Raw genomic sequence first — 27595 nt, 5'->3', positions numbered from 1 at the left:
CTGAAATTTGAATTTCATGTAATTTTCTCTTGTTACTATATATTATTCTTTTTTCTTTACTCCCAGCTTTTAAAAATGTAAAGACCATTCTCGGCTCCTGAGCCATACAAAACAGGCAATGGCTGGATTTGCCCATAGGCTATAGTTTGCCCACCCTGTATCAATACTATTTATTTTGTACTTCCTCTGTAGGAGAAAGAATATAGGTTTTAAATCAATAAACTAGGATTCCCTTTCTGGCATACTGCATACTACTAAAGTAGTATAAGCTTGACTTTTATTTTCTTAAAATGTGAGTAATACTAAATATAACATTGTATGTTAATTATACTTCAATAAAAACTTTTTTAAGATTTTAATATGGGTACTACTAACCCCATTTGTTTTTGAGAAGAGGTACTGTATATGTAGAATCATTATTTAAGTTATGAAACTGGGTAAAGGAAACCTATTTACTATCATTCATGGATTCTAAGATACATTTCTTTTTGTATTTAAAATGATAGTGTCTTAACAATTGCTGTTGGTTAAGTAACAGCCCTGTCTTGGTTCTCCCTGCTTGTTTGAGCAAACACCAAAACCAGCATCAAATCTTGCAAAGTAGGTGTTGGTAGCTTAGAAGAAATTCCTGGAGACAAAAGTGGAGCACCCTCTTAACCACTGAAAACTGAATGGTTATGAGAAGTAGTGGGTATTCAATCAGATGAATTAAGCATTATTCCTAAAGTTAGAGTAAAAAAATAATATAGCTCTCCATATAATGGTAAAGTCAGCATATGAGCTGGTGTTTATAGTTTTAGGAAACATTCCATCACCAATATTCTTGTGAGGCACAGAGGACTATATTAGTCAAAGTTACTCAAAAGAGAATAGAATTCTCGGTATGAAGACATTGATTAAAAATACTTTTATTTTGCTTTTATTTTCCTTTATTTATAGCCATAACTGATATATGTTGAATCAATATAAGTATAAAAGAGCTTTTTAAGAAATTCAAAATGAATTCCAAGTGGTCAAGTGTATCTTTAATTGGTAGCTTTTTTCTTAGTGGTATGTAAAATTATAGTTTATCTTTTTTTTTTTCATCTTATTTTTGACATTGCTGTATATATACAGTATTTTATCTGTTCTTCTAACAACTCCATTGTAATCTACTTGTTTAGTCTTCCCTAATTTAATTGTAAACTCCTGTGTTTTACTTGCCCCAAAGTGGGTAGCATATAGGAGCTCAGTAAACATTTGATGAATGAATGAATGATGCTCTAATACAGTGGACAGATGGTGTTGTTTCCAGTAGTTTAAAATTGTCCACCCTGAACTGAGTAGAGAAGGAAGTCATAGATTTGTGGAATATAGAAATGAGATTTTTAAAATGTAATTATTCACAGTGTGCAAAAATGAACTTGTGGCCTCTTTTTATTCTTCTGTGGTTTCACATTTATATTCTTCTATTTTTATTCTATTAAGAAAATATAGCTCAGATTACTAGGAGGATTAAATTTAGGTAATGCTTGTAAAGTGCCTAGCACAAATACATTAATGGTTTGTTTCGTTTAATCCTTCCCACCCCTTTTTAATTAAATCAGTTTTTCCTTAAGCATAAGAACCATGGTTCAAGTTACAGTAAAGTCACTTCAAATTCACTTTTCTGTGTTAATCACTTGAACTACATTGTTATTAGCTGAATTTCATCACAAATAGCATTTTATTATGTTGTATGGCTAAGTAGTCTTGGGGGTAGAACTACCCAGAGAATTTACTAATGTTTCAGAATTACTAATATTTCACAATATTTACTAATATTTCAGAATTTACTAATATTTCAGGGAAAATGTGCTTCATTTTTCCCAACCACTACTTTACAGACCTTTGGAATAGAAACCCATTTTTAAGTTGTAGAATCTTTTTTTTTTTAAAGATTTTATTTATTTATTTGACAGACAGATATCACAAGTAGGCAGAGAGGCAGGCAGAGAGAGACAGGAGGAAGCAGGCTCCCTACAGAGCAGAAAGCCCGACGTGGGGCTCGATCCCAGCCAGGACCCTAGGATTATGACCTGAGCTGAAGGCAAAGGCTTTAACCCACTGAGCCACCCAGGCGCCCCTAAGTTGTAGAATCTTTATACTAACATTTTTCTCACAGAGTTTCGGGAAGTTTTATTTGGTAATTAGAGAAATTACTTTCCCAATCTAGGTCAATATTTAATAAGGATAGTACTTCAGATTTGTATAACATTTAAGAAAATCTTCCACACTGGACATCATCACTGTGAATCCTTCCCTGACCTGATTCCGTTCTCATCAGTGTTCCAAACAAGATTGTATGTGCCATCTATGAGTTTTCATGGCATGCTAGGCGTATTTCTGCCCTAGCTTTAGTATACAGTGACTGTTTACTTACCTATTTTTCTCCCAGGCATGAGCATTTTGAGGGCAAGAACCAAGTTTTGTTCATCAGTAGGAACTTTCGGCCTGCTGATTTCCCAAATGCCCAGGAAGTATATCAGGGCCCATCATAAAGGGCATACTCAAAAATTGAGTTGGAATTAACTTTGTTGATTATACAAGCAAATCATGACTGGAAAGAGGCTCTAGAATAATTGCCCTAAACATATTTGAAATGAAATATATTATGAAATATGTCTTATATTCTACATTATTATGACATTCAGGTGAGTCTGAGAAGGGAATTATATGGTGGTTGGCTCTGAACTATATACTTATTAGAGGCTTCTATATGGACTTTATTGGCTTGGAAACTCTGACTCCAGACCTGCTTGCTTTCTTCCTGTTGTGGTACTGTCCACAGAATAGTAGCTTACATAATTCTGATCCCTGAGTACAGATACAAACATTGATTATAAGAGTAAGCAGCTACAATTAGCCCTTGTAAAGCATCAAAAAAAGCCTTGTACTCTTTCTTGCTTTCATTACTGATATCTCAGTGATTTTGTTTTATTTGAGGCCAGATCACTGTACTAAATTTTTAATATCTTTTTTCTCTTTACTTTTAGGGTTTTGGAAAAATAAGTTATTAATTAGGTTAGGTAAGTGGCAGAAATAAAATAGAGAAATTTTTCTAAACCTAAATAAAGCAGAATTCTTTTATTATTGGAGGTGTTAGATTACAGTAGTTCTTCCAGTCCTGCAGCAGTCTGTCTTCATCCATCCATTTTAAATGTATAGTTTTACATGATCTGACTCAGCAGGTTGGAAGTTCCCATGGATTAAGTATCCTATTTGAAAGTGGTCTTAAGTGAGATAAGCTTTCATTCATTTGCTTGAAACCACATCATATATGGAGCCATAAGTATCCTGTCCTGTCTAATGCAGGCTGTTGTGGTAAATGGTACTATTTTCATTTTTGGATTCCATGATGCCCAATTAACAACATTTACCAATGGCTAACAAAGAAAACTAATAGGAATAGAATCTAGGATTTCAATCCCATGGTAAATCAGTATTTGTTAACCTAGAGTTCTTTAAAATGGCCTCTTATGCTCTCTCTTTGTGAATGGCATCACAGAAACTTGAGAGTTTTCGATTCTTCCTTCTCGCTCCACCTTCCTGCTCTGTCCCATGGCCATCTACATTTATAACCTTGACTTTTTCTTTAGTCTCCCTGGTACTCAGGCTTGCTACGAAGGTCCTCTGCCAGTCACTATCCCTACAGCAAGAACTAATCCTCTTTCACCTCTTCCTAGGGATTTATTTGTGCATGCTCTTTGCTAGCTTGGGTGATTTCAAGAATAGAGAACCTAGTATTATTTTGAAGGTAGTATTGAAAACTGATATAGAAGTAACCCTGAGAATAAGATTTTAGCTCAGCTGCTTTCTGTGTCTTGGATGAGTTACTTAACCTCCCTTGGCTTTAGTTTTCTCATTTGCAAAATAGGAATAGCTACCCCAGAGAGGAGTTGTGGAAATTAATCCATTCATTCTCTTATCAAACCCTATTAATTTATGTTAGAGTGATTTGGAAAAAGGAATAATACCACAGGACAAAATAGAGGAGAGAATATAGATAGGCTACCAAGATTTAGGAAGATAGCAAGTTGACTGTTAGCAGAGAAGAGCAAACTGAAAACTACCCACAGAAGGAAAATGAAAGTACAGGCTAATCCATATCATAACCCCATACAGGCTCAGGAATTGTAGGAGCTAAGTACCTTTGAAAGGGGGCTAAAACAGGAATATTGATTGAAAATCTGTATAAAGCACCTTTAAAGTCCCAGATCTCCTTTCCCTCAGTGTGATGGTTAACTTCTAGAGAAACTGGACCAGAGTGTCTCTGGACTCAGAGACAATATGGCAACAAAGGTAAAGCAATAGGATGAGAGCAGGGATTAAGTAAAGGTATACCTTCTGTCTTCTAGACACGCTCAGGCTTGCTCCCTTACCTTCAGGTCTTTGCTTAAAGGTGCCTTTCCTAACCCCTTGATTTAAAACTATAGCCCTTCCTAACCTGACATTCATTGTCCCCCGCCCCACCTTTATTTTTTTATCCATGACACCACTACCTGACAAATTTTTACTTAAGTCTCCTTCTGTTGAAGTGCAAACACCAGAATAGTAGGAGGTTTTGTCTGTTTTGTTCAGACAAAAGGTATCCCCAGTCCCTAAAATAGTATCTTATACGTGCTCAGTGAATGTTGGTTGAATGAATAAACAAATGAGACTATTCAGATCTTTTCCCAGAAGGCTAACAGTTAGTCTTATGTCCCCAGGCAGGAGATTGGAGGATTTCTCTCCGGACAAATGACTGGCCTGAGAAAAGACATGCAGACTCTGATGTTTGGGGAAGAGTCCCCCATTTAAAAGGTTAGATCTCTACTTATTAACTGTATGTCATATTTAGTAGTCAGCAAGCTCTATTCTCTCATAGAATCACCAGATATCCAGGGAAAGCCTCCAACACAAAAGACAGGTACAAAGACAAAATGAGAAAAAGAAATAATAATGCATAGAACAAAATAAAATCCTAAAAAAATCTAGGATCTCTTGTCAGAGAGACAAGAGACAATATGGCATCTATGAAACAAGAATAGAGTGCTCTTTAAAAAAGAGGGGAAGGGACCTCTTTTCAGAGAACAAGAAATAGCTCTTGGGAATGAAAATATGTATAGTAGATATAAATTCAATAGAAGAGAAAATTTAAGGAATCTTCTAGACAGTCGCATGTTCTAGTTTAACATCAAAATTCAGAAATATGGGAGATAAAAAGATTCTTAGTAAAAAAAAAAAAAAAACTCTCTGGGCGCCTGGATGGCTCAGTGGGTAAAAACCTGACAGAGAAAGAGAGACAGCGTCTCGGCTCAGGTCATGATCTCTCTGGGTCCTGGGATCGAGCCCCTCGTCGGGCTTCTGCTCAGCAAGGGGCCTGCTTCCTCCCTCTCTCTCTGCCTGCGTCTCTGCCTACTTGTGATCTCTGTCTGTCAATTAAATAAATAAAATCTTAAAAAAAAAAAATCTCAACAGTAGTACCTTTCTTAGATAATGATAGAAAAATCCCTTGAATTTTGAGAAAGAATATTTAGCCTTAAATTATTGTGGCTAGTATCTGGCTACAATGTCTTTGTCTCTCTTACTTTGGAACATTTGTCTCAGGGGCACCTAGGTGGCTCAGTCGTTCAGTGTCTGCCTTCGGCTCGGGTCATGATCCCAGGATTCTGGAGTTGAGCCTCATGTCGGGCTCCCTGCTCAGCAGAAAGCCTGCTTCTCCCTCTCCCACTCCCCCTGCTTGTGTTCCTGCTCTTGCTGTCTCTCTTTCTCTGTCAGGTAAATAAATAAAATCTTTTTTAAAAAATAAAATAAAATAGTATACAGCTGGAATTAAAAAAAAAAATCTCCTCTGAGGATATTTGTTTCAGATCAGCTTCATTTTTTTGCATGGATTATCCTAGAGAATATTCTAGTGAGTTTAATCTATCCTTGATATATTTGGATTTATTTCTATGATCTTATTTTATATTTTGTTCCATCTGACCTGGCTTCTTCTCATTCTATTTTTTTTTTTTAAATCGTGTACTAGTGTTATAATCTATTGAGTGTCAAGTTCATGTGCCATACAACTGACCCATTTAGAGTATACACTTTTTTTTTTAGCATAGTAACATAGTTCCACAATGAATTTTACAACACGTTCAGCACCCTAGGAAAGATCCTCATGCCCATTAGCGTTTAGCCCTCATGTTCCCTCAAACCTCCCAGCCCTAGGCATCCACTAATCTGTTTTCTATCTATAGACTTACCTAATCTTGACATTTACAATAATGGAATTATATAGTGTATGTGATCTTTTGTGATTGGCCTCTTTCACTCAACATAGTATTTTCAAGGTTCGGACATGTTATAGCAGGTTGTAAAACTTCATTCCTTTTATTGACGAATGATTATTCCATTATTAGGATACCAGAGTTTATTTGTCCATTCAATGGTTGATGGACATTTGAGATTTTTCTCCATTTTAGTTATTACAAACAATGCTGCTGTGAACATTCCTATACATATTTTAAGGTGGACATTTGTTTTCATTTCCCTTGGGTATACCTAAGAGTGAAATTTCTGAATCACATGGTATTTCTCAGTGTTTAATTTTTTGAGGAACTGACAAAACTAGTTTCCAAAGCAGCTCCTCCATTTTATATTCTCATCAGCAATATATGTGGGTTTTAATTTTCCATATCCTCAGCAACACTTGTCTTTATTGATCTTTTTGTTTATAGCCATCCTGGTTGTGTAAAGTGGTTCTTCATTGTGGTTTTGATTTGCATTTCTCTAGTAACTAATGATGCTGAGTATTTTTTTATGTGCTTGTTGGTCATTTGAGCTGTTCTATGGAGAAATGTGTATTCTCATTGTTTGCTCATTTAAAAAAAACAGGTCATTTGTCTTTATACTGACTTGTGAGTTCTTTATATACTCTAGATACAAGCTCCTTATCAGATCTATGATTTGCAAATATTTTCTTCCACCCATGGAATCATGCCTGTAAATTACTTGGCAAAATGATTCACTGTTGTGGCACAGTAAATGTTAAGATACTATTACTGTGATGATATCCTAGGTCCAGACATCAAAAATTCATCCATAGATACTTAGAATCCATTATGATGTGTTTGACATGTTATGTGTGGTTGTTATACTCAAATTAGTATATGCATAGGTGGATTTGTGAGTGACTGATGAATCCGTAGAATTAAGAATTCTACTTTTAGCTTTCCAGTAGGAACTCAGGTGCAACCAGCAAACCAGAAAAAAATTGTCTATTTTGAAATTGCAGTTTACTTCTGTATAGGCAGTTTTTCTATCAGAAGATAGGATTTTACCCATTTACTGAGCAACTACTAAATGCCAGATGTATTATTAGTAAAAGGTGAAAGATTTATATGATATGAAGAGAAACCAGATTGTGAAATGCCAGATGTATTAGAATCCTTTAAAATGTATGTTATTTGGGGCACCTGGATAGCTCAGTTGGTTAAGCCTCCGAATCTTGGTTTCAGCTGAGGTCATGAGATCGGCCCCACTGTCAAGCCCCCCACAGAGAGTGGAGCCTGCTTAAAATTCTCTCCCTGTCCCTCTCCCATCTACCCTCTTCCCACACACATGTGCTCTCTCTCTCTCTCTCAAAAAAAAAAAAGAAAAGAAAAAGAAAAAAACATACTTTATTCACTTGCTATAATCCAAGGCAGAAAGAATTTAAATAATTTGAATTTGCCCAAATCCATACTGTAACTGTTAGGGATTTATAGGGAATTATAGGGAAATGGTAGGAACTGTGAGGAATTTGAACTCTTCTCTCATTCCAAATCACTTACCTTTGTATTCCTAGCACCTCTCTTTCAACTTGGGGAACTTTAAAAATTATCGGTGCCTATGCCACACTTCAAGCCATTTAAAGCAATTTCTAGAAGTGAAACCTAAGCATCAGTATTTTTAAAAGCTCCTTAGGTGATTATTGTTATATGGATTGAGAACTATTGATCTGTTCAATGCCAGAAGAGAATAGATTACTGTTCAATAAATATTTAGCTGTTGAAAGAATACCTAATGGTGCAGTTGCTTCATTGTAATTCCCATATTATAGTCAACCTAGAGTGCTTTTGTATTAACTTAAGTCTTTAAAAGGGGCTCTGTATTATACTTCGTGTATATTCTCCATTTGCCTCCATGGCATATATAGGAAGATATCTGGCAGGAGGTAACGTTTTGTTGCTGACAGAATTCTGAATTCTCTCCATTACTGAGGAGAATAGATATGGAAATAAGGTAAGTGTCAGGCTTCCTTTCTTGTATTTCATCCAAGGTTGAAGACAGAGGTTGTAAACAGACATTTACTGGTTATTTTTGTTTTAGAGTAATTTTTAAAAAATAATTCATGGTTCAAAAATCAAAAGATAGAAAGGGATGTACATTGGAAATTGTCCCTCCCATCTCCCAGTCATTGTTCCCTTTCCAGGATATATCAAATGTTATATTATAATTCTTTCAGAGATATTCTAACCATATATAAGCAATTATATTTACACATACTTCCTGTTTTTACCCAAATAGTAGTATGGTGCATTGTTTGTTTGTTTACTTAACAGTGTATCTTATCCATATACGAAGAATATTATCAGCATATAATTGCTTCCATCTTTTTGTAACTAAATATTATTTCTCTGTGTACCACAACTATTTTCATCTATTACCTGTTGCTGTATATTTAAGTTGTTTCTAATCTTTCTCTATTACAAACAATGCTACATTAAATAGATAAGTCATTTCATTTCTGCATGAGCATATCTTTGGATAAATTCCTAGAAGGTCAAGGCATTGCCAGTTTGCCTTTTATGAAGCTTGTATATTGATGGGTTGGAAATAATGAAAAAGCATGAAATAATGTGCGAGATTAAAAGTGTAAAGAAGGAATAGTGAACAAAAATGACTATTGCAGGAATGATATTAAAATGGCTTGAGAGGATAGGAATGAGCCGATAGCCAAGAACAAGAAGAGAGAACTAGCAGGTTCTGTGGTGTGTATACATGGGATATATTTGTGATTAAAATATACTAATGAGTTTTCTAAAATCCTGACATTTTTACTCTTATATCTTGAACTTTTAAAAACACATCTTTACGTGATGGTTTCTGTATGAGAACTCCTCACTCTTAAAGAGAAAATACCCTTCCAATTTTCATTTCATATTTACATTTAGCATTTGTTGATCAAGATTTTATCTTTTCATGCATAACTATTTTTTACTTGAACTCTCTTTCCCTCTCTCTCTCTTTTTTTCCCCCTTAGCCCTGGAAGAAAGCGAGACTTCTCCCCTGTTTCTTGGAGTCAGTACTTTGAGTCCATGGAAGATGTAGAAGTAGAGAATGAAACTGGCAAGGATATATCCTTTGCAAAATGGCTTATTCTTTAGCAAGCTTATAATGCTGTCTAAGAAGACACGTTAATAGTTTCTAAAGTGTTCTTTAGTCCTGTTGCTTATTTCATTTTTATTCCCCATCTGTAATTGTACAGCATGGAATTTAACCTGTAAGTCTATGCCAGTATCATACTGGGACATAATTGTCTAATGCATGGGGAAAGGATTAAGAATTAAGTTCCTGACACTGATATATATCTTAAGGGCCCAGGGGAAGGTTTCATGAATCAGATGAGTTGAATCAGTTTAGCATCTAGAAACCAGGGACCTACAGGGCAAAGGGATTTTTTTTTTTTTTTTTTTGTCCCCATTGAAAAAGTGGTCATACTGGCTCCATGCTTCAAAACGGGTTTGGTGTTTCAGAAACTTCTATTTAAGTATCTCTTAAGTTTGGAAGTCTGCAGCTCTATATAGAGTCTGGTACTGCCTGAGTTTTCTAATCAGTATTATTACGATTAAATAATAAATCAAAAACTTCAGTGAGCAAAAGCTTAGATACATTATCTTTAACTATTCATACACTTTCCGAGTTTATAAGAGTGGCTCAGAGGGTCCCGTCCTCCTACTTCTGCATGGAGGAGGCCATTCTGCCCTATCCTGGGCTGTGTTCACGGTAAGTAAGTAGCTGATAAAAGAAGTTGATGTTAGCACAATCATTGTTTACTTCTGGCTGAATCTGACTAACCTAACTCTTCCATATGTGTTCACTCGTATAGCTTGATATAAGAAAGTTAGAGGTGTGAGTTGATTGTGAATATTTTTCATGGTAGGCCCAAGATCACCTGTTCTTTACTCTAGGGTAAGCTTTAATCCATTAGTTCTTCAAACATTTTATAAAATGTTCTATATATATTGCATTGGGATGAGGGAGATGGGATTTGCTCCTGGTCAAATGTGGGGGTCTGTATCTAAGTAATCTAAGTAATAGGTAAGCAGAAATATTCTATTCAGGTGCTTTAGGTAGAGATAATATCTATCCTTTATTTCCCTCATAGACCCTAGCATAGTACTTTATACATGGAGATGCTCCATAAATATTTGGAATTTTTTTTTCTTTTTTAAAATAATGCTTTATGTATATATGTATATCTATTTTTTTAATTTATTTTTTATTTCTATTTTTTAAGATTTTATTTATTTATTTGACAGAGAGAGACACAGCAAGAGAGGTAACACAAGCAGAGGGAGTAAGAGAGGGAGAAGCAGGCTTCCTGCCAAGCAGGGGGCCCAATTCAGGGCTTGATCCCAGGACCCTGGGATCATGAGCTGAGGTGAAGAGAGACATTTAATGACTGAGCCACCCAAGTGCCCCAATAATGCTTTATATTTTAATTATATTAAAATAGATCATTAAAGCTACTGGGAGGTAAACGATATTTGGTTGAAGATACCCTTGTCTAGAATAGAGGATGTATGTCTCTGTGAATGCTACCAGTTCTAGATCTTCCTGATTTTCTTGACTCTGTACAAGGGAGAGGTGCTGCTAAGGAACATAGTAGCATTATTCCTATTTTTCTTCTGGTTTCTATCAGGGAGATGTACATACTTCCTCTGTTTACCAGTAGGGAGTCTAAGGGACAGAAAAATGGGAGCAAGGGGGAATGCAGTACTGGGTAACGAGAGCTAGATGGCTATGAAATTGAGGAGGGCCCTGAATATACCATTATGTTCCTGGCAGCAGGATTATTGGGAATAGTTCTCGACACATAAGCACTTAGTCATCTGTTATTAAATTATTAAATGATTTGATTCCTATCTTGTTTGCTACTTTCTTTCTCTTATTTTAGAACATAGCTGTTTGATTTGGCTCTAAGTGCCAGGCTCTTTAATCTCCCTACACCTGTGTCATCCAACAGAAATATAACACAAACCATGTATGTAAATTTTTGCCGCATATGTGATTTTTAAATCTAGTAGAGACATAAAATAGGTTAAAAAAAAGTGAAATTGTTTTTAATAGTATATATCTTATTTAACCTATTGTACCTGTGGTATTATCATTTTAATAAGTAATCAGTATAAAAATTAGTACTGAGATATTTTACCTTATTTTTTATACTGTCTTTGAAATTCAGTAAGGCACTTATAACATGTCTCATTTTGGACTAGCCACATTTCACATTTTAGTAGCATTGCTTTGATAATTTACATTCCTCAACTAGGTAACTAGATTGTGAGGTGAAGACCATGGCTTAGTTATGCCTGGCACTTAATTGTATGCTCAAGCAATGTTTCTTGAATGAATGAGTAATAGCATCACATGCCTGTTCCTAATGTAGGAGCTGGAGTAGTAACTGTATTCCAGTTCCCCTGAACCAATAGAACAAGACATGTAAGCCTTTACTCTCCAAATAAAGTCTTCTTATACTTCAAGATTTCTTTGAAAATTATGTAAAATAGTGGAATATGAAAACTGTCAATTTTAAAGTCATGTACAAATATTATAATAAGTGATTTGTTAACATATATTGATATTAAATAAATTTTTTTCATAAAAAGATAAAATAACATGGAAAGTGAGTGGCATAGAGGAGGTGATTGATAAATAGCTGCTGACATTATATGTGTTAGTGCAGAGGAAATCTCTAGTTCTTTTTTTACCAAAGTATAGTCTACAAATTACAAGTTCCATGAATGAAATAAGGTTTTTATGATTAAATGAGTTTAAGAAATATAACATATAATATCTTCCTCTGATTTCTGTCAGAATTTCACTATATATCAGTATGTTATTAAGGTCTTTAGGATGTTCTTCTAAATAAATCTATTTCATTTCACTTGTGTCTTCCAAATGTATTTGACCACCCAATTCGCTTTTTCTAAAACATCTATTAGCATCCCATTCTTTGTGAAAGTCTTTTATACATAGGTCATTATGTCCCAATTGTTATCTGGTTTACTTGTATAATCAAGGAAATTCCTTACCACTGAGCTTAATATTAATAGCTTGGACTTTTGCTGGTTAAATTTACCTGCCCTTTTTTGTTGTTGTTACTCCTGACAGTATACCAGCCCACTAAATGAGTTTATATGTGACAGTACTTTGGAAATAAAAATGGTTATGTAAAAATTAGTGCTCTGGCAATTGACTTGACTCCAGAGCTCATATTTTTGTAAACACTAGAACATGATTGAGAAGGCAGCCATGGCAAACAGCAGGAATAAGCCCAAGCACCTAATGATCCTGAGAGGCAGAATTACTCTCAGACATCCACCCACATGTTAACTGGTAAAATACTATAGTAAAGTAGAAACAAAAAGGTACTAGTGTAGCCGGAGGACAAGTATACTGACAGCAAAAGGAAGAGATGAACATCTGTGGTTGATATTTATGTTGCTAGATCATGAGATTCCCTGATAGCAGAAACTGTGCTTATTCACTCTTAATATGACAACACACCGGGCCTGTCCTGGAGTTGGTGCTCAATAGTTATTCCTTGAAGAAGTTAAAACAATTAAGAAAAGGATAAATTTTATTCATTGTATCCTATTTGAGAAAGTAAATCATTCTAAAGTTTTGATCAAATGTCAGTAAGTCATTTTTACATATGGCTGATACCAAAAGATGGAACATGGTTAGAAAAATCCCAGACACAGGATATGCAAGACCAAAGGACATGAAGACACAGTTCATGGAGAACATACAGCCATGAGAAAGTTCATCCTCACTAGTAATCAGATATGATTCACATAGGAGGTATCATTTTTTTAGATATCAAATTAATATTTTCCAAAAACTATTCTTAGTGTTGGCAGAGGCATTAGAAAACAAATATTTTCAAACATTGGGACTAGAAATCACATCTTCCAACTCCTACTTCACTGTTCTTTTCTTTAGTGTCAGATAGAGCTCTCTTGGGAAGTAATTTAGCACTTTGAATTATCAGTATTTATATCATTTGAAATAGAGGTTGTACTTCTAGGAATCTGTTCTAAGGAAATAATACCAAATTGTGAAAAGCTGTTTGTCTAAAATTAGCAATCCTAGTGTCCCAACTGGATAACCTAGAAGAAAGGGTTAAATTCCTAGAAACATACATTCTTCCAAAACTGAAACAGGGGAAATAGAAAATCTGAATAAACTAATCACAAGAAACAAATTTGAACCAGTAATCAAAAAACTACGAAAAAAATGGGGTGGCTAGGGGTTATGCCTGGGTGGCTCAGTCATTAAGCATCTGCCTTCAGCTCAGGTCAAGATCCCAGGGTCCTGGGATGGAGCCCTGCATCGGGCTCCCTGCTCAGTGGGAAGCCTGCTTCTCCCTCTCCGACTCCCCCTGCTTTTGTTCTCTCTCTTGCTGTGTCTCTCTGTCAAATAAAAAAATAAAACCTTAAAAAAAAACCAGGGTGGCTGGATGGCTCACTCACTTGAGCATCTGACACTTGGTTTCCGCTCAGGTCATGATCTCATGTATCATGAAATCAAGCCCCACAATGGGCTTCACTCTCAGTGGGGAAACTGCTTGAAGATTCTCTCCCTCTTCCCCTCCCTGTGCACACACTCGCTCTCTCCCTTTCTCTCATTAAAATAAATAAATCTTGGCGAGGGAAACAAAAGCAAAAATGAACTATTGATAAAAAGCTTTTGTACAGCAAAGGAAACAGTCAACACAACTAAAAAGCCTACAGAATGAGAAAAGATACTTGCAAATGATGTATCAGATTAGGGGCTGGTATCCAAAATCTATAAAGAACTCATCAAAATCAACACCCCCCCAAGAAAAATCTAGTCAAGAAATGAACAGAAGACAGGAACTTCTCCAAAGAAGACATATAAGTGACTAACAGACACATGAAAAAATGCTCAGCATCATTCAGCATCTGGGAAATACAAATCAGAACTACAATGAGAGTCACTAAGATTAACAACTCAGGAAACAACAGATGTGGAGGATGCAGAGAAAGGGGAACCCTCTCCCGAGTGACTGGTGTAGCCACTCTAGAAAACAGGATGGAGGTTTCTCAAGACATTAAAAATAGAGCTACGCTATGGCCCAGCAATTGCACTACTAGGTCTTAATCCAAAGGATACAAACAGTGATTCAGAGGGGCACATGCACCCCAATTTTAATAGCAGCAGTGTACACAATAGCCAAACTATCGAAAGAACCCAGATGTCCATCAATAGAAGAATTGATAAAGAAGATGCGTGTGTGCGTACACACACACACACACACACACACACACAAATATTACTCAGCCAGCAAAAAGAATGAAATCTTGTTTTGTAAGTCTGTTTCTACTTCTGTTACTCTAATGAATACATTTAAAGAGAATAATTATTATGGACATGCTCTAACACTTTTTCGTTATTTATAGAACATGTTACACTCTGAATTTACTTTGTTCTTTCATTGTTTTCTAATTTTTGTTTGCCACACTGGGATGTAAACATTATGAGAGCAAGGACATTGCCCATCTTTTTCATACTGTAACCATATGATTAATTGGTGCCAGATTTTTAAAAGATGTAGTATAGAAAGATTTATTAAATAAGTGAATGGAAAATCTGTTTTTAGCTTTATTGTCTTGTTTAATGACAGGCAGATCATAAATTACTGCTTTCAAGATAAAGTTGGGATTGACAATTACTCCTTTCAAAAAACTCCCTTTTTAAAATGTAGAGTAATAAAGCAAATTTGACAATATCTTTGCCACTTAATTTTTTAAAAGATTTTTTATTTTATTTATTAAAAAAGAATGAGATCATGCCATTTATGACAACATGGTTAGACCTAGAGAATATTATGCTAAGGGAAATAAATGAGACTGAGAAAAACAAATACCGAATGATTCCATTCATATGTGGAATCTAAAAAAACAAGAAATAGAATCAGAGCTATAAATATGGAGAACAAACTAGAACAAACTGATGGTTGCTAGAGGGTTGGGAATGGAGAAATGGGCAAAATGGGTGAAGGGGTGTGGGAGATACAGGCTTCCAGTTACGGAATGAGTAAGTCACAGGAATAAAAGGCTCAGCGTATAGTTGGTGATAATGTAATAGTGTTGGATGTGGTGAGCATAAAATAATGTATAAGCTTGTCAAATGACTGTGTTATACACGTGAAACTAATGTAACAATGTATGTCAGCTGTACCCAAATAAGAAAAAAAAAGTGAAATGTCTTTCTTTGATTATTCTGAGATTCTTGAATTCTGATGGCCGTTCATTCAACAAAGTTATCATTATTGATGGGGAAAAATTTGCTAACTCAGATTTTCCTTATCTTCCTAGGCGGCGATCATTAGTAGGGTTCAGTGTAGGATTGTGGCTTTAGATCTGCGAGGTCATGGTGAGTGATGTTCTTAATTAGTCGCTGACTCAATGATATATTTGCCAACTCCTTTGAATAGTGTTAAGTATTACAGTAAATTTCAGTGTGACCACAAAATAACCTGGCCTGTTCCATTTGGGCTCTTTGAGCAAAGTCTTAGTTTCTATAAAAGATATTTTATAAATACACATATATATGTTGTTGTTTAGCTAAAAAATAAAAAAGTCCTTTAATGTAACCAAATTCTGATGCTGGTGATGTATAAGGAATATGGATAAATCTTTAGTAGGCCACTAGGAATTATATCTTCCTTAGGATGGCCAACTATAAAGATACATCTGTAACAGAAAACCCTTGCTAAGCCCATCATACACAATAATAAAATCTGCATTTCTTTCCCCAAAGTGAGATTTTTGAAAGCGAATACTCTTGCTTTTATAATTCCTATCATTGGGAATTTTATTTTTTAAATATTTTCTTTTTAGGTGAAACAAAAGTCAAGAATTCTGAAGACCTGTCTGCAGAAACAATGGCAAAGTAAGTAATGTAATATTGTTTATACATCACCTGGCTTCCATTACTATTATAAATAGTGTATAACTATTACTCTCCTGGTGAGACTGTTGGACAATAATTAGCATAGAGAAAATTTTACTTCTGTTGTCTTTCCTCTGTATTTAGTGTTTCCTTAGTATTTAATCTTGAAAGAAACATCCATCTTTCTTGATACATTCAGTGTTCTAGTCATCAAATAAAGCACTTGAAAAATTCTTTGAGTTTGTGTTGCCTTTTACAAAGTTTTCTTCTATTAACAGAGTTGAATAGAATCTGGATACTATTGGGAACTTATGCTTGAAAAGTGGTTATATATAAAAGGCTGAAAGATGTTCTTAAGGTAACCTGCCCACCTTCTTTGTCCAACTTCCTAGTAAGACAAGAACAAAGTATTGAAGAATAAATAATTACCTGGGCCTCAAAGTACAAGATGGTGGTAGTATATACAATAGCCTCACACCTGGTCACTCATTAGAATCACTGAAGGAATGATTAAAATACAGGCGGTTGGCCTTATCCCAGACCTGCTGAATTAGTGCTTCTACCAGGGGGATCTGAACATTTATTTATATTTTTGATAAAGCTATATAAAGAAATCTTATACAGCCAGTCCTGTGACTGGTGTTTGGGAACAATTAACCTATATTTTAAACAGGATTCTTCTAACCACCCTGCTATAATACATGGTCTTTGAAGTATTTCACCAACTTTGGCCAAAAATTATCTTGTCTCTTCTTACTTTAGCAGCTTTAATCCAAGAGTAAATCATGTTTCCTTCAGAACTCAAACTCATTAGGTTTATTGTTATAGTTTATTGTTATAGTTCATGCTCTTTGTGTGCTTTCTGTCTTCCAGGCTTTATTAAGTGTAAATTATGCATTTATTAAGAAAAATATTTATTGGGATTCTTGGGTGTCACATTTGTTGAAGCATCCGACTCTTGGTTTTGGCTCAGGTTGTGATCTGAAGAGTCGTTAGATTGAATACCATATCAGGTTCCACACTTAGTAGGGAGTCTGCTTGAGATTCTCTCTCTCCTTGCTGCACTCTCTGTCTAAAATAAATAAATCTCTTTTAAAAAAGAATAAATAGTTTATTTAAGGTGTTTATTTTAATTATCCATATTATTAATTCTGTAGTACAGATGTTATCTTTTTTTTTAAACCAATGAGGAAACTTAGATTGACTGACTGTATGAGGTCACATAGTTAAGAGAGCAGAATTGTGATCATTCAACTACAGTGCTTGGCAGAGAGAGAGAGAGAAATAACACTGTATGACACCATTCCATTCAGTGAACTTATTTCTGAGAAGCCATGAAAAGGGAGTTAAGAATCTGTTTTCTGAGTTGTTCATACTATGCTTTGTAATGTGAGAACAGTAAAGCCCAAAATGATCAGGTGTTTAGTGATACCTAGAGAAAGATTTGTGAACAATTTTTAAGGATTTAAAGGGTTTCCTGACTGTTGACAAAAAGTGAGATACATCATCTAAGTGCCAGGCTGCCAAAGAGTTATGACAGCTTGAATGACGTTCTCCAGGAATTTGAAGAATTAATTGAGGATCTTAAGTATACATTGCCTAATAATATATCAGTCTGGGACAATCAGGGAAAAAAAAAACACATAGGAATTCGAACAGGGCAAGTTTAATATAAAGATTTATTAAATATAGTAAGGCATTGGAGTAATGAAGAATTGCTAGTAAGAAGTAGAACATTAAAGAACATATATTTAATTAACTTGATTGTGGGGGTCATTTCACGTATCTATATACCCAATCATCATATTATATACTTTAAATATATTATAATTTTATTTACCAGTTATACCTCAATAAAGCTAGAAAATTTTTCAAAAAAGAAAGAAAGAATATAGGAATAGCAGGTGTAAGTAGCTGCCACAATCCCCTTGGGCAGAGGTGGAACACCAGTGGAAGAGGTTGAGATTTAGACCTTGCTGTAGAGGGCATGACTGTGGTTTACTGAGGGCAGAGAAGTCATTTGGATGCCATGTTGGCAGACCTTCGCCAGATATCTGCCCTCTAGGGTACAGGGAAAACTGTTCACAGAGAGGTGTCTCACTAGAGGCACTCTGCAACAAAAATATTGAGGGTGGTTCCAGAGATCTGCTGCTATACAACATAGTGCCTGTACTTAACAATGAGTTAAAAGTTTGTTAGGGGAGTAGATCTCATGTTACACCCACACTCACACAAAAAGAAACTTTTGGAAGTGATGGTAAGACAAGCGTATACATTAATTATTTACTATTTTTTGTATACCAATTTTACCTCAATAAGGCTAGGAAAAAAATTGGGTATGTTGGGGATGATATGCTAGAGAAGCCACCTGTGCTGCAGGATTTGGGCACTAGGGAAGCTGTGTGCTGGAAGGCTTCCCATGCCGCAGGTCCTGGGTGCTAGAGGCACATAGGCTTCAGGAGCTTGTGGAGAAATGCACTTGAACTAGCTGCAAAACCTTTTCTTTCTCTAATGTCTCTCTTGTGCCCTCTACTGATAAAGCTTAGCATTATGCCGGCTGGAAAGGCGAAAATATTTAAAGGCCAGTTTTGGAGAACATACAATGAAGGGTGTGAGAATTAGAGCTGAGAGACAATAAGTTGAAAACTTCTCACAAAAGTTAAAAACAAAATAGATAATTAAGACTATCTAGAATGATGAAGATGGTTACCAAGAATCAGAAGAGCCAATAATTTGGATTCTTGTGAAATAGTCAGAGCAATAAAACATTTATATGATTTCTGAGTTCAGTCACTCTGAAGCAAAAATCTCAAAATAGCATATTTAATGGACGATTAATCGGATTTTCAAGTAGTACTGACAGCACAATTTTTGCCTTGTGTATCAACTTCAGAACCTCAACCCTACATAAAATACAATTCCGCTGAAAGTAGAAGAAACAAGATTTGAGCTCAGATTGCTCTGATACTCTTTTTCTGTTATGTCTGTGATATGCTATGTTGCTTCTCAGAAAATGAACCCAGTATTAATAAGCATGATAAAATCTCCTTACAAAGCCTTCGCCAAAACTGTGATGTATCCAGTTACAGTCTAGTTTTCTAGATAACACTTGCTACTTCATCTTTATTTTTCTGTAACTTCAGAACATGTGTCAAGGCACTAATCTTGGCAGTTTGGCTAATCTTAATAAGAAAAAATTTCTCCTGGTGGTAAATGATCAAGTGATTGATCATAACCACTTTTTACCTGGATGGACTATAACTTTCCTAAGCTTAGATACATTTTAGAGTTCGTTTGTTTCAGACCCTGTCCACCTTCAGGCACACATGAAGCAGATATCACAGAACCAGTCCAACTTAGTTACTTAGTGTTTTATGGAGACCTGTATTTAGATAACCTTCTGTAGCAACTTTTTACTTTATTATACTGTTAGTAACCAAAACTTTTAGCTTTAAGTTTAACTCCAAAGGAATATTAAACTGTTACTTTTTTCTCTTAAAAAATTAGGTGGGCCTCCTTATCTCCCAGATTGTCTGCAGATGCTACAGCTACCCCATTCATATCTGTATTTGTTTTATGAGATTTTTTTTTTAAGATTTTATTTATTTATTTGACAGAGAGAAATCACAAGTAGATGGAGAGGCAGGCAGAGAGAGAGAGAGAGGGAAGCAGGCTCCCTGTGGAGCAGAGAGCCCGATGCGGGACTCGATCCCAGGACCCTGAGATCATGACCTGAGCCGAAGGCAGCGGCTTAACCCACTGAGCCACCCAGGCGCCCCTGTTTTATGAGATTTTTAAGATTAATTCCTTCTGAAAACATTTGTCTTTGCCACTCTGAATGCTCTGGAGATCATATTCAAAAGGCTGTGTTCCTACATCCACAACTGCTATATTTGGATAACACTGTGTGGATGCTTGAGGTATATAATAACATACAGCAAGAAAAAACTGTTTTTTTTTTTTTTAAGTTAACTGACTCAGCCACTCCCAAAAGAAGACAGTAGAGCCAGTAGTCTCTAAAAACACACCACATCTACCTATTGCTGTAGTGAAGAGGGCCTCTAGACAAATCAAACCCAAGTTCCTACTTCACTTCTCATTTTCAAAACTTTAAGGTTTGACTTTGTTAAATAGATCCACTCAGAATTAAAGACTAGGACAGAAGCCAATAAAAATTAGCTCTGAACATCTTGTTTCTCAGAACATTGTACTTACATTTATGTTACTACTTCAAATAACTTTATATGACAAATTTTAAGGAGTAAGTAACATTTGCATAGCATTTACACTTTTCAAAGTAATTTTCATTCACTGTTGTTGTTGTTTGTAAGATTTTATTTATTTATTTGTCAGAGAGAGCGCACAAGCAGGCAGAGTAGCAGGCAGAGGCAGAGAGAGAAGCAGGCTCCCTGCTGAGCAAGGAGCCCAATGTGGGACTCGATCCCAGGACCCTGGGATCACGACCCGAGCCAAAGGCAGTGACTTAACCAACTGAGCCACCCAGGCATCCCTCATTCACTGTTTTAGTTACTCTTCAAGGCAGTCTGAAATAGTAGGTCATTTTCTTTTTTTCTAATAAATCACATTCTTATCTTTATTTTATAGATATTGAAACTGAGAGATTAAATAATTCAATTCCACATAATAAAAATTAAACTTGGGCTGCAATTCATCTTGTGACTCTAAATTTTACTACATTATAATGCTTAATAAAATTGTTTTCCTGTTTTATCGTTAGGGAAACTGTGGCATAGAGAGCTTACATTATTTGTCCAGTTTCAAGCTTAGGTTTAAAATAAAGATAATATATGGGGCGCCTGGGTGGCTCAGTGGGTTAAGCCTCTGCCTTTGGCTTAGGTCATGATCTCAGGGTCCTGGGATCGAGTCCGGCGTCGGGCTCTCTGCTCGGCAGGGAGCCTGCTTCCTCCTCTCTCTCTCTGCCTGCCTCTCTGGCTACTTGTGATCTTTGTCTGTCAAATAAATAAACAAAATCTTTTTTTAAAGATAAAGAGAATATGTAATTGTACTAAATGTGTGGAATAGTGAAAGTGTGATGTAAAAGAAAATTTAAAAATTGGGGTTCTTGGGCACCTGTGAAGCTCAGTTGGTTAAGCATCCAACTCTTGATTTTGGCTCAGGTCATGATCTCAGGGTCATGGGATTGCGCTCCCTCTCAGGCTCTGCACACGTCATGGAGTCTGCTTGAGGTTCTCTGCCTCTCCCTCTGCACCCCTCTGCACATGCTCTCTTTGAATAAATAAATCTTTAAAAAAAAGGAAAAAGAGAAAATTTGGGTTCTTAGTCCCATTTATCAGAAAGAGCTAGATGTGAGGCTACATGTATAGATACTGGGGGGCATAATAAGAGATTTACATAGGTATATTTGCAAGATGGTCCAGTAGACCTTTACAGTCTTAGGACCCATAGTTACTTACTAACCTATAGTAACAGACCAAAGGGAGGAGTTAGAAAAGAAAATGACTTTTACAGTCTTCTCTTTGTAGGGATGTTGGCAATGTGGTTGAAGCCATGTATGGGGACCTCCCTCCTCCAATTATGCTGATTGGACATAGTATGGGTGGTGCTATTGCAGTCCACACAACATCATCGAACCTGGTGCCAAGCCTCTTGGGTCTCTGTATGATTGATGTTGTGGAAGGTAAGTTTTCTTAGTACTGACTAAATCAAAATCTTTGATTTATAAGAGACATCCATGATAGATTATTATTATCCTATTTTAATTTATTGTTGATTTCTACTCATCTTGAACTATGTCCCTCTGTCTTTATATCTTTTTTTATGTTATTTTATAGCAGAGGCACTCTCAGATATATTTTTTAATTGGCATATAACCTTTTATTGGTTTTAGGTATATAACATAATGATTCAATGTATATATTATGAAATGATAACCACATTATGTGTAGATAACATACAGATTTTTTTCTTATGACGAGTGTTTTTAAGCTCAACTCTGTTAACAGCCTTCAAATATACAATAAAGGGGTACCTGGATGGCTCAGTCAGTAAACAGCTGACTCATTGTTTTGGCTCAGGTCATGATCTCAGGGTCATGAGATCGAGCTCCATGTAGGGCTCCATACTAGGTGCAGAGTCTGCTTAAGATTCTCTGCCTCTCCCTCTGCCCCTCCCACTGCTCGCATTCATGCATGCTGTCTCTCAAATAAATAAATAAATAAAATCTTAAAAAAACACAACAGGTATAAAATACAGTATTTTAAACTATGGTCACCATGCTGTACATTACATCCTCAAGACTTATTTATTTTATAACTGCAAGTTTGTACCTTTTGACACTTTCCCCCATTTCACCCACACCCCACATTATATAGTCATTTTCCATGTCATCAAAAACTCTTTGTAAATATCTTTTGTGGCTGCATAATTTTTTAATTGTATGTGTGTCCCATTATTTTATTTAACATTTAAAAAGAAGCTGCCATGTCTTTTATGACCCATCCTCAGAAGTTACACTATTGTTTATATAAGTCAGCCCCTATTCAGTGTGGGAAGACTACACAAGGGAGTGAATACCAAGAGGCAAAAATCACTGGAGGCCATCTTGGAAGCTGGCTTTCACGTCAGTCTTCTGAATTTTCTTAAGCTATATCTTTTTTCCCCAAAGCATCACTGAATTCTGCTGTCATTAAGGGCGAATGTACACGGTTATCCCAGCAAGTGTAAATGCTTAGAATATGTTAAGTGCTATAGTTAAAATATTTGTTTAACATCTAGGTACAGCCATGGATGCACTTAATAGCATGCAGAATTTCTTACGTGGTCGACCTAAAACCTTCAAGTCTCTAGAGAATGCCATTGAATGGAGGTAACCAACAAATCTATATTGTCTATATTCTAAATGTTAGATTGTAGCTGCCCTTTTTCATCAATTCAGGCACCAAGTTCAAAGGAGTAGTTCAGTTTCCAAGCCTTAGCTTTATCATGTGCAGAAACAGTTACATAAAGAGCAGAATTTTTTTTTAAATATTTAAATGTTTCATGCTTGGCCCAGTTATCTAAAATCCATCCTTTTTCTAATACACTATAGTGCCTCCTAGAATTTTAATAATTATGGATCATCTGCTGTCTAGCTATTTCCATCTCTGAGGTAAGAGTCTGGACTAAATTAGGCTCTAAGGCCTTTTTCACTTCTGATGCTTCATGGTACTAGATTCACTTTCTGGGTTCCAGAGAAAACGGTGGAGAAACAGAAAGAATGGACATAGGTTCCTTTCTTAGTTTTTATTTGGGTTTTGGTTAAATAGTTTTCATAAAAATTATGGACAGAATTGGCTATGACTTCCACTTAAGGCTGTTCTGTTGTTAATTTGTTCATTAATTCAATCAATTATTTGATTAAATATTTATTAAAAACTTTGTGCTAAAGGGTGAAATTTCAGAAATGAGTAATATACTGTCTCCCCCACAAGGAAATCAGTCTTAGGATAAAATATCTTTAGTATCCTGTCTTCCTGCGTATTCTTTAAAATCATGTCTAGTTCCTTTTTTAGACCCTTTTTCTAACTCCTCCATTCATTTGATTAAATAACTAGAGGCCTCTGTCTGTATTATATTGTACTGTTTACCTCTTTAGTCTTCTAATACTCCCCTAAAAGATACGCTTTTATTGCGAATTTTCATGTTTCTCTTAATGCTTTTCCTACATCATAAGGGCAGAAGATATCCTCTATTTCTTTTGTATTTTCATATTGCATACAGCATACTGCTGACTGCATTAGCAGACAGGATGTATCTGTTCTTTGAATCAAGTGGAAATGAAGGACTTGGTAAATAAAGCCTAGGTAGTTTTTCTAAGACAGAGTATCTCATGCCAAATATGGCTTACCAAAATGAAGTTTGTGTTTGGTAAGTTGCTTCTGTCTCCCCTTGTTCACACTACTGAGATGTAGGGTTCCTTTTCTCTTAGAGACACCAAAGATCTCTCCCTTTTCAGCAGCTACAGTGTTTGTATGGAGCCGTTGCCAGTTCAGCATGTACCTCAGGCACCCTGCCTTCTTCCCCAATAACAACCAGTGAGAAGATGATTCCAAATAACTTTTTCCTTTTTTTTTTTTTTAAGTACCTAAGATGTGTTGTACCTGATTTAAGAACTGGTGATGAATCAGGCTTAGTACTTGTCATTAAAAAAACTGGGAATACAAACAAGTAAATGTGTAAACACAATGATTGAAGCACAGAAGTTACAGAAGATAGGAACTTAATCCAGCATGGCAGTCATAGTGGACCTGCTCCTAAAACAGACAGTGTCTTGATTCTAGTGGCAGATGTGGGATAGGATGAAGGTTCTCTCTGTTGTATGTTTAAATGTTTTGGGTTCTCTGATTTTTAGAACCCAGTTCCTGAGCCTGAGACTCAGAAAGAATATAATGAAGTATTTCATAACTTTGTTTTGTACTCTGCTGGATATCTGATTCAAGTTCATGACCCATGGATATTGTGGCTATTCCATATGGGAGCAGAAAAGATGTTGAAATACAAGGTCAACCTATTTAATTCAGTAAGGATTTAAAGCAAAGTGAATTCCACTTCTACTTTCTCTGGTCATCCTAATAAGAAGCAGTAGGTTAGAAGCCTAGGCTTTGAAGTTGGACATTTTGGTTTCCTCACTCTGGCTGCTCTGAGGAAAACATTGGGGGAAAGAATAGGGAGTGGTATGTTAATGGAAGTGGGAAATTGGTTAAGAGACAATTGTAGTAGTATAGGGGAATAATGATGGTAAGCATAGACCAGGATGGCAACAGAGGAAGTAGTATGTCATATCTGGAATGTATTTTGAAGGAAGAACTGACAGGACTGCCTTGTGGGTTGGATATCAGCAGAGAAATGGGGTTGGAGGCAGGAGGAGGCACAGCATCCAAGGATGAGTTCTAGGTTTTTAGCCAAAGCAATTGGGTGAATGGTAGAGACAAGGAGAAGTAGATTTGGGAGCAGGTAAAAGGTCAGGGATTAAGGATTTTTATATGGATAAGCCTAAATGCTTATTATACATCTAAATGGAAATGTTAAGTAAATACTTATATGTACTTGTTAGAAGAAGTTGAGCTAGAGATAATTGGAGGACCATTATTTTTTTGTGGGGGGAGGACCATTATTATGTAGATAATATTTAAGAAAAATGATTCCTTTAAGGTAACTTTTTTTTATGACAACTTTTTTGAGAAGTTTTGTTATATGGGGAGCAGAGAAGTGGGGGAGTATCTAGTAGTGAATGTGAAGTTGAGAATATTTTCAAAAGCTGTTTTATAATATTCACTAGAGAAAAAAATAATCCACAGGGTAACTATAGGTAGCAAAGTCCTCACAGGCAAGAGATGGGAACTGTGCCCAGGGTTGACCTTGAATAGAACAAAGATGTTTCATATATTAAAAACTCATCATGGCAGGGTATATGATTATAAATACTGGTATATTTGTAGATCTGTAGATTCAGTTGATAGTAGAAAAATGAAATAATCATTCTGATTGCATCTGTTTATCATTAAAATAAGAAACAAGGTCATTATCTAAGGAGGTTGCCCTTTAAAATTTTGCATGATTTTTTAAACTAAAAAAGTTACATTTCAAGAAATGTGTTCTGGGGCACTTAGGTGGCTCAGTCAGTTAAGCATCTGCCTTTAACTCAGGTCATGATCCAGGAGTCCCAGGATTAAGCCCCAGATCAGTCTCCCGACTCAGCGGGGAGTCTGCTTCTCCCTCCCATCTTCCCCACTCTTATACTCTGTCACTCTCTTTCTCAAATAAAGGGATTAAATCTTTTAAAAAAAAAAAAAAAGTGGGGGAGAGAGAGAGAGAAAGAAGAGAAGAAAAGAAAAGTGTTCTGGTGGCTTGTTTCACATATTGTTTCCAGTTCCCCCTGGGACATGCAGCTATTTTGCTTGGCCCTTAGGCATACATGGGCAGATAACTCTGAGAGAACTAATCTATTAAAATATAGCATCTTAGCTCCTGAACTCTGTATCATGACATGCAAGGTCCTCTAGGAGCTTGTCCTTACCCACCTATCCCTTTCTCCCACTCACACTCCCATTTTGCTCTCCCCTGCTTCTCTTTGCACTCTGTCCTCTAAAATCCTCATCATGTTGACTTGTCCACATCACAGTGCCTTTGTTCGCAATGTGCCCTCTGCCTATATTGCCCTGACCACCTTTTTATCTTCTGCCTAATTTCTTTTCTCCTTGGTTTAGGCAGGACATTTAGGGAACTTTCTTTAACCTCTTTATTCAGAATAAAGTGATTCCTTTGAACCTTGCATTTATTATATTAAAACTATCTGTGTTTCTTTCTCCCTGTTTGAATTGGGTGTTTTTTAAGCACAGGCCTGACACATAGTACCCTCCTGGTAAATGTTTGCAGAACGGAAATTGCTTGAATGTCTTTACTTAATTTTTACTGGTTGGCTTATAGCCATAATAACCAGGTAGGAAGTAGTGGTAATCTCTATATAAGCTGTATTGGTAAACACAACTTTATAGAGGTTCCACAGAATCTGCAAAATTATTCATTTGACCTTATAACATGATAAGGTGGATACTGAGTAACTTTCTTTCTCCCTTCTCACTTTTCTAGCGTGAAGAGTGGTCAGATTCGAAATTTGGAGTCAGCCCGTGTCTCAATGGTTGGCCAAGTCAAACAGTAGGTCTTATTTTTCCCTGTTGGGCTGGTTAGAGACTGAAACATGGTGAGGGAATTACAGATTGCTTTTTGTTATACACCTGTCCTACCATCCTGAATGCCTTTGCAGTCAAATGCTCTACCCTTGAGCTATACTCCCAATTCTAGATAATTTTTGCAAATGAGTTCAATTGAATTAGCCTCATAGCTTTTCTTTTCTATTTCTTTCTTTTTTTTTTTTTTTTAAAGAAATCCCAAAGCCTATATGATACAGGATTACCTCTTTATTGCAACTCTGGGTCTTAAAAGGTGAAGAATCCCAGAGAATGGAGATTAAAAATTAAGTGTCTTCTCTAGTGTTGGAAGCTATGGCTTTATTCTGGTAACAGTCTCCTTCTTAGCCAAACCTGATTGTAAGGAAATCACACTATAAAAGTTTTAGTGTAGCCTAAGTGAAAGCCAGATTCTAAGGCTAAGCTAAGATTACTTTAGCCTTTGGGGCACCTGGGTGGCTCAGTGAGTTAAAAGCCTCTGCCTTCAGCTCAGGTCATGATCCCAGGGTCCTGGGATCTAGCCCTGCATCGGGCTCTCTGCTCAGCAAGGAGCCTGCTTCCTACCCCCCACCCCTGCCTGCCTCTCTTGTGACCTCTGTCTGTCAAATAAATAAAATCTTAAAAAAAAAAGATTACTTTAGCCCAGCTGATCT

At 36.1% G+C, this 27595-nt stretch overlaps 1 protein-coding gene across 3 annotated transcripts in view; it reads left to right on the top strand.

The window, feature by feature from the left end:
• Positions 1–27595, top strand: part of PPME1 (protein phosphatase methylesterase 1) — a 60650-nt gene that overhangs the window by 12493 nt on the left and 20562 nt on the right. For 2 of the 3 annotated variants that reach the window (XM_032358942.1, XM_032358943.1), the window contains 7 exons: positions 9293–9386; positions 9943–10035; positions 15660–15717; positions 16185–16236; positions 21741–21895; positions 22993–23083; positions 26845–26910. In XM_032358942.1, coding sequence (XP_032214833.1) covers positions 9293–9386; positions 9943–10035; positions 15660–15717; positions 16185–16236; positions 21741–21895; positions 22993–23083; positions 26845–26910 — 609 coding nt within the window. Of the gene's footprint in view, positions 1–4727; positions 4822–9292; positions 9387–9942; positions 10036–15659; positions 15718–16184; positions 16237–21740; positions 21896–22992; positions 23084–26844; positions 26911–27595 lie in introns of all 3 variants that reach the window. The other variant, XM_032358945.1, reaches the window with a different exon arrangement.

The sequence above is a fragment of the Mustela erminea genome, chromosome 9 (assembly GCF_009829155.1).
Source record: "Mustela erminea isolate mMusErm1 chromosome 9, mMusErm1.Pri, whole genome shotgun sequence".
Lineage (NCBI taxonomy): Eukaryota > Metazoa > Chordata > Mammalia > Carnivora > Mustelidae > Mustela > Mustela erminea.
Note: the sequence above shows the minus strand (reverse complement) of the source record. Positions and strands in the feature narration are given on the sequence as shown.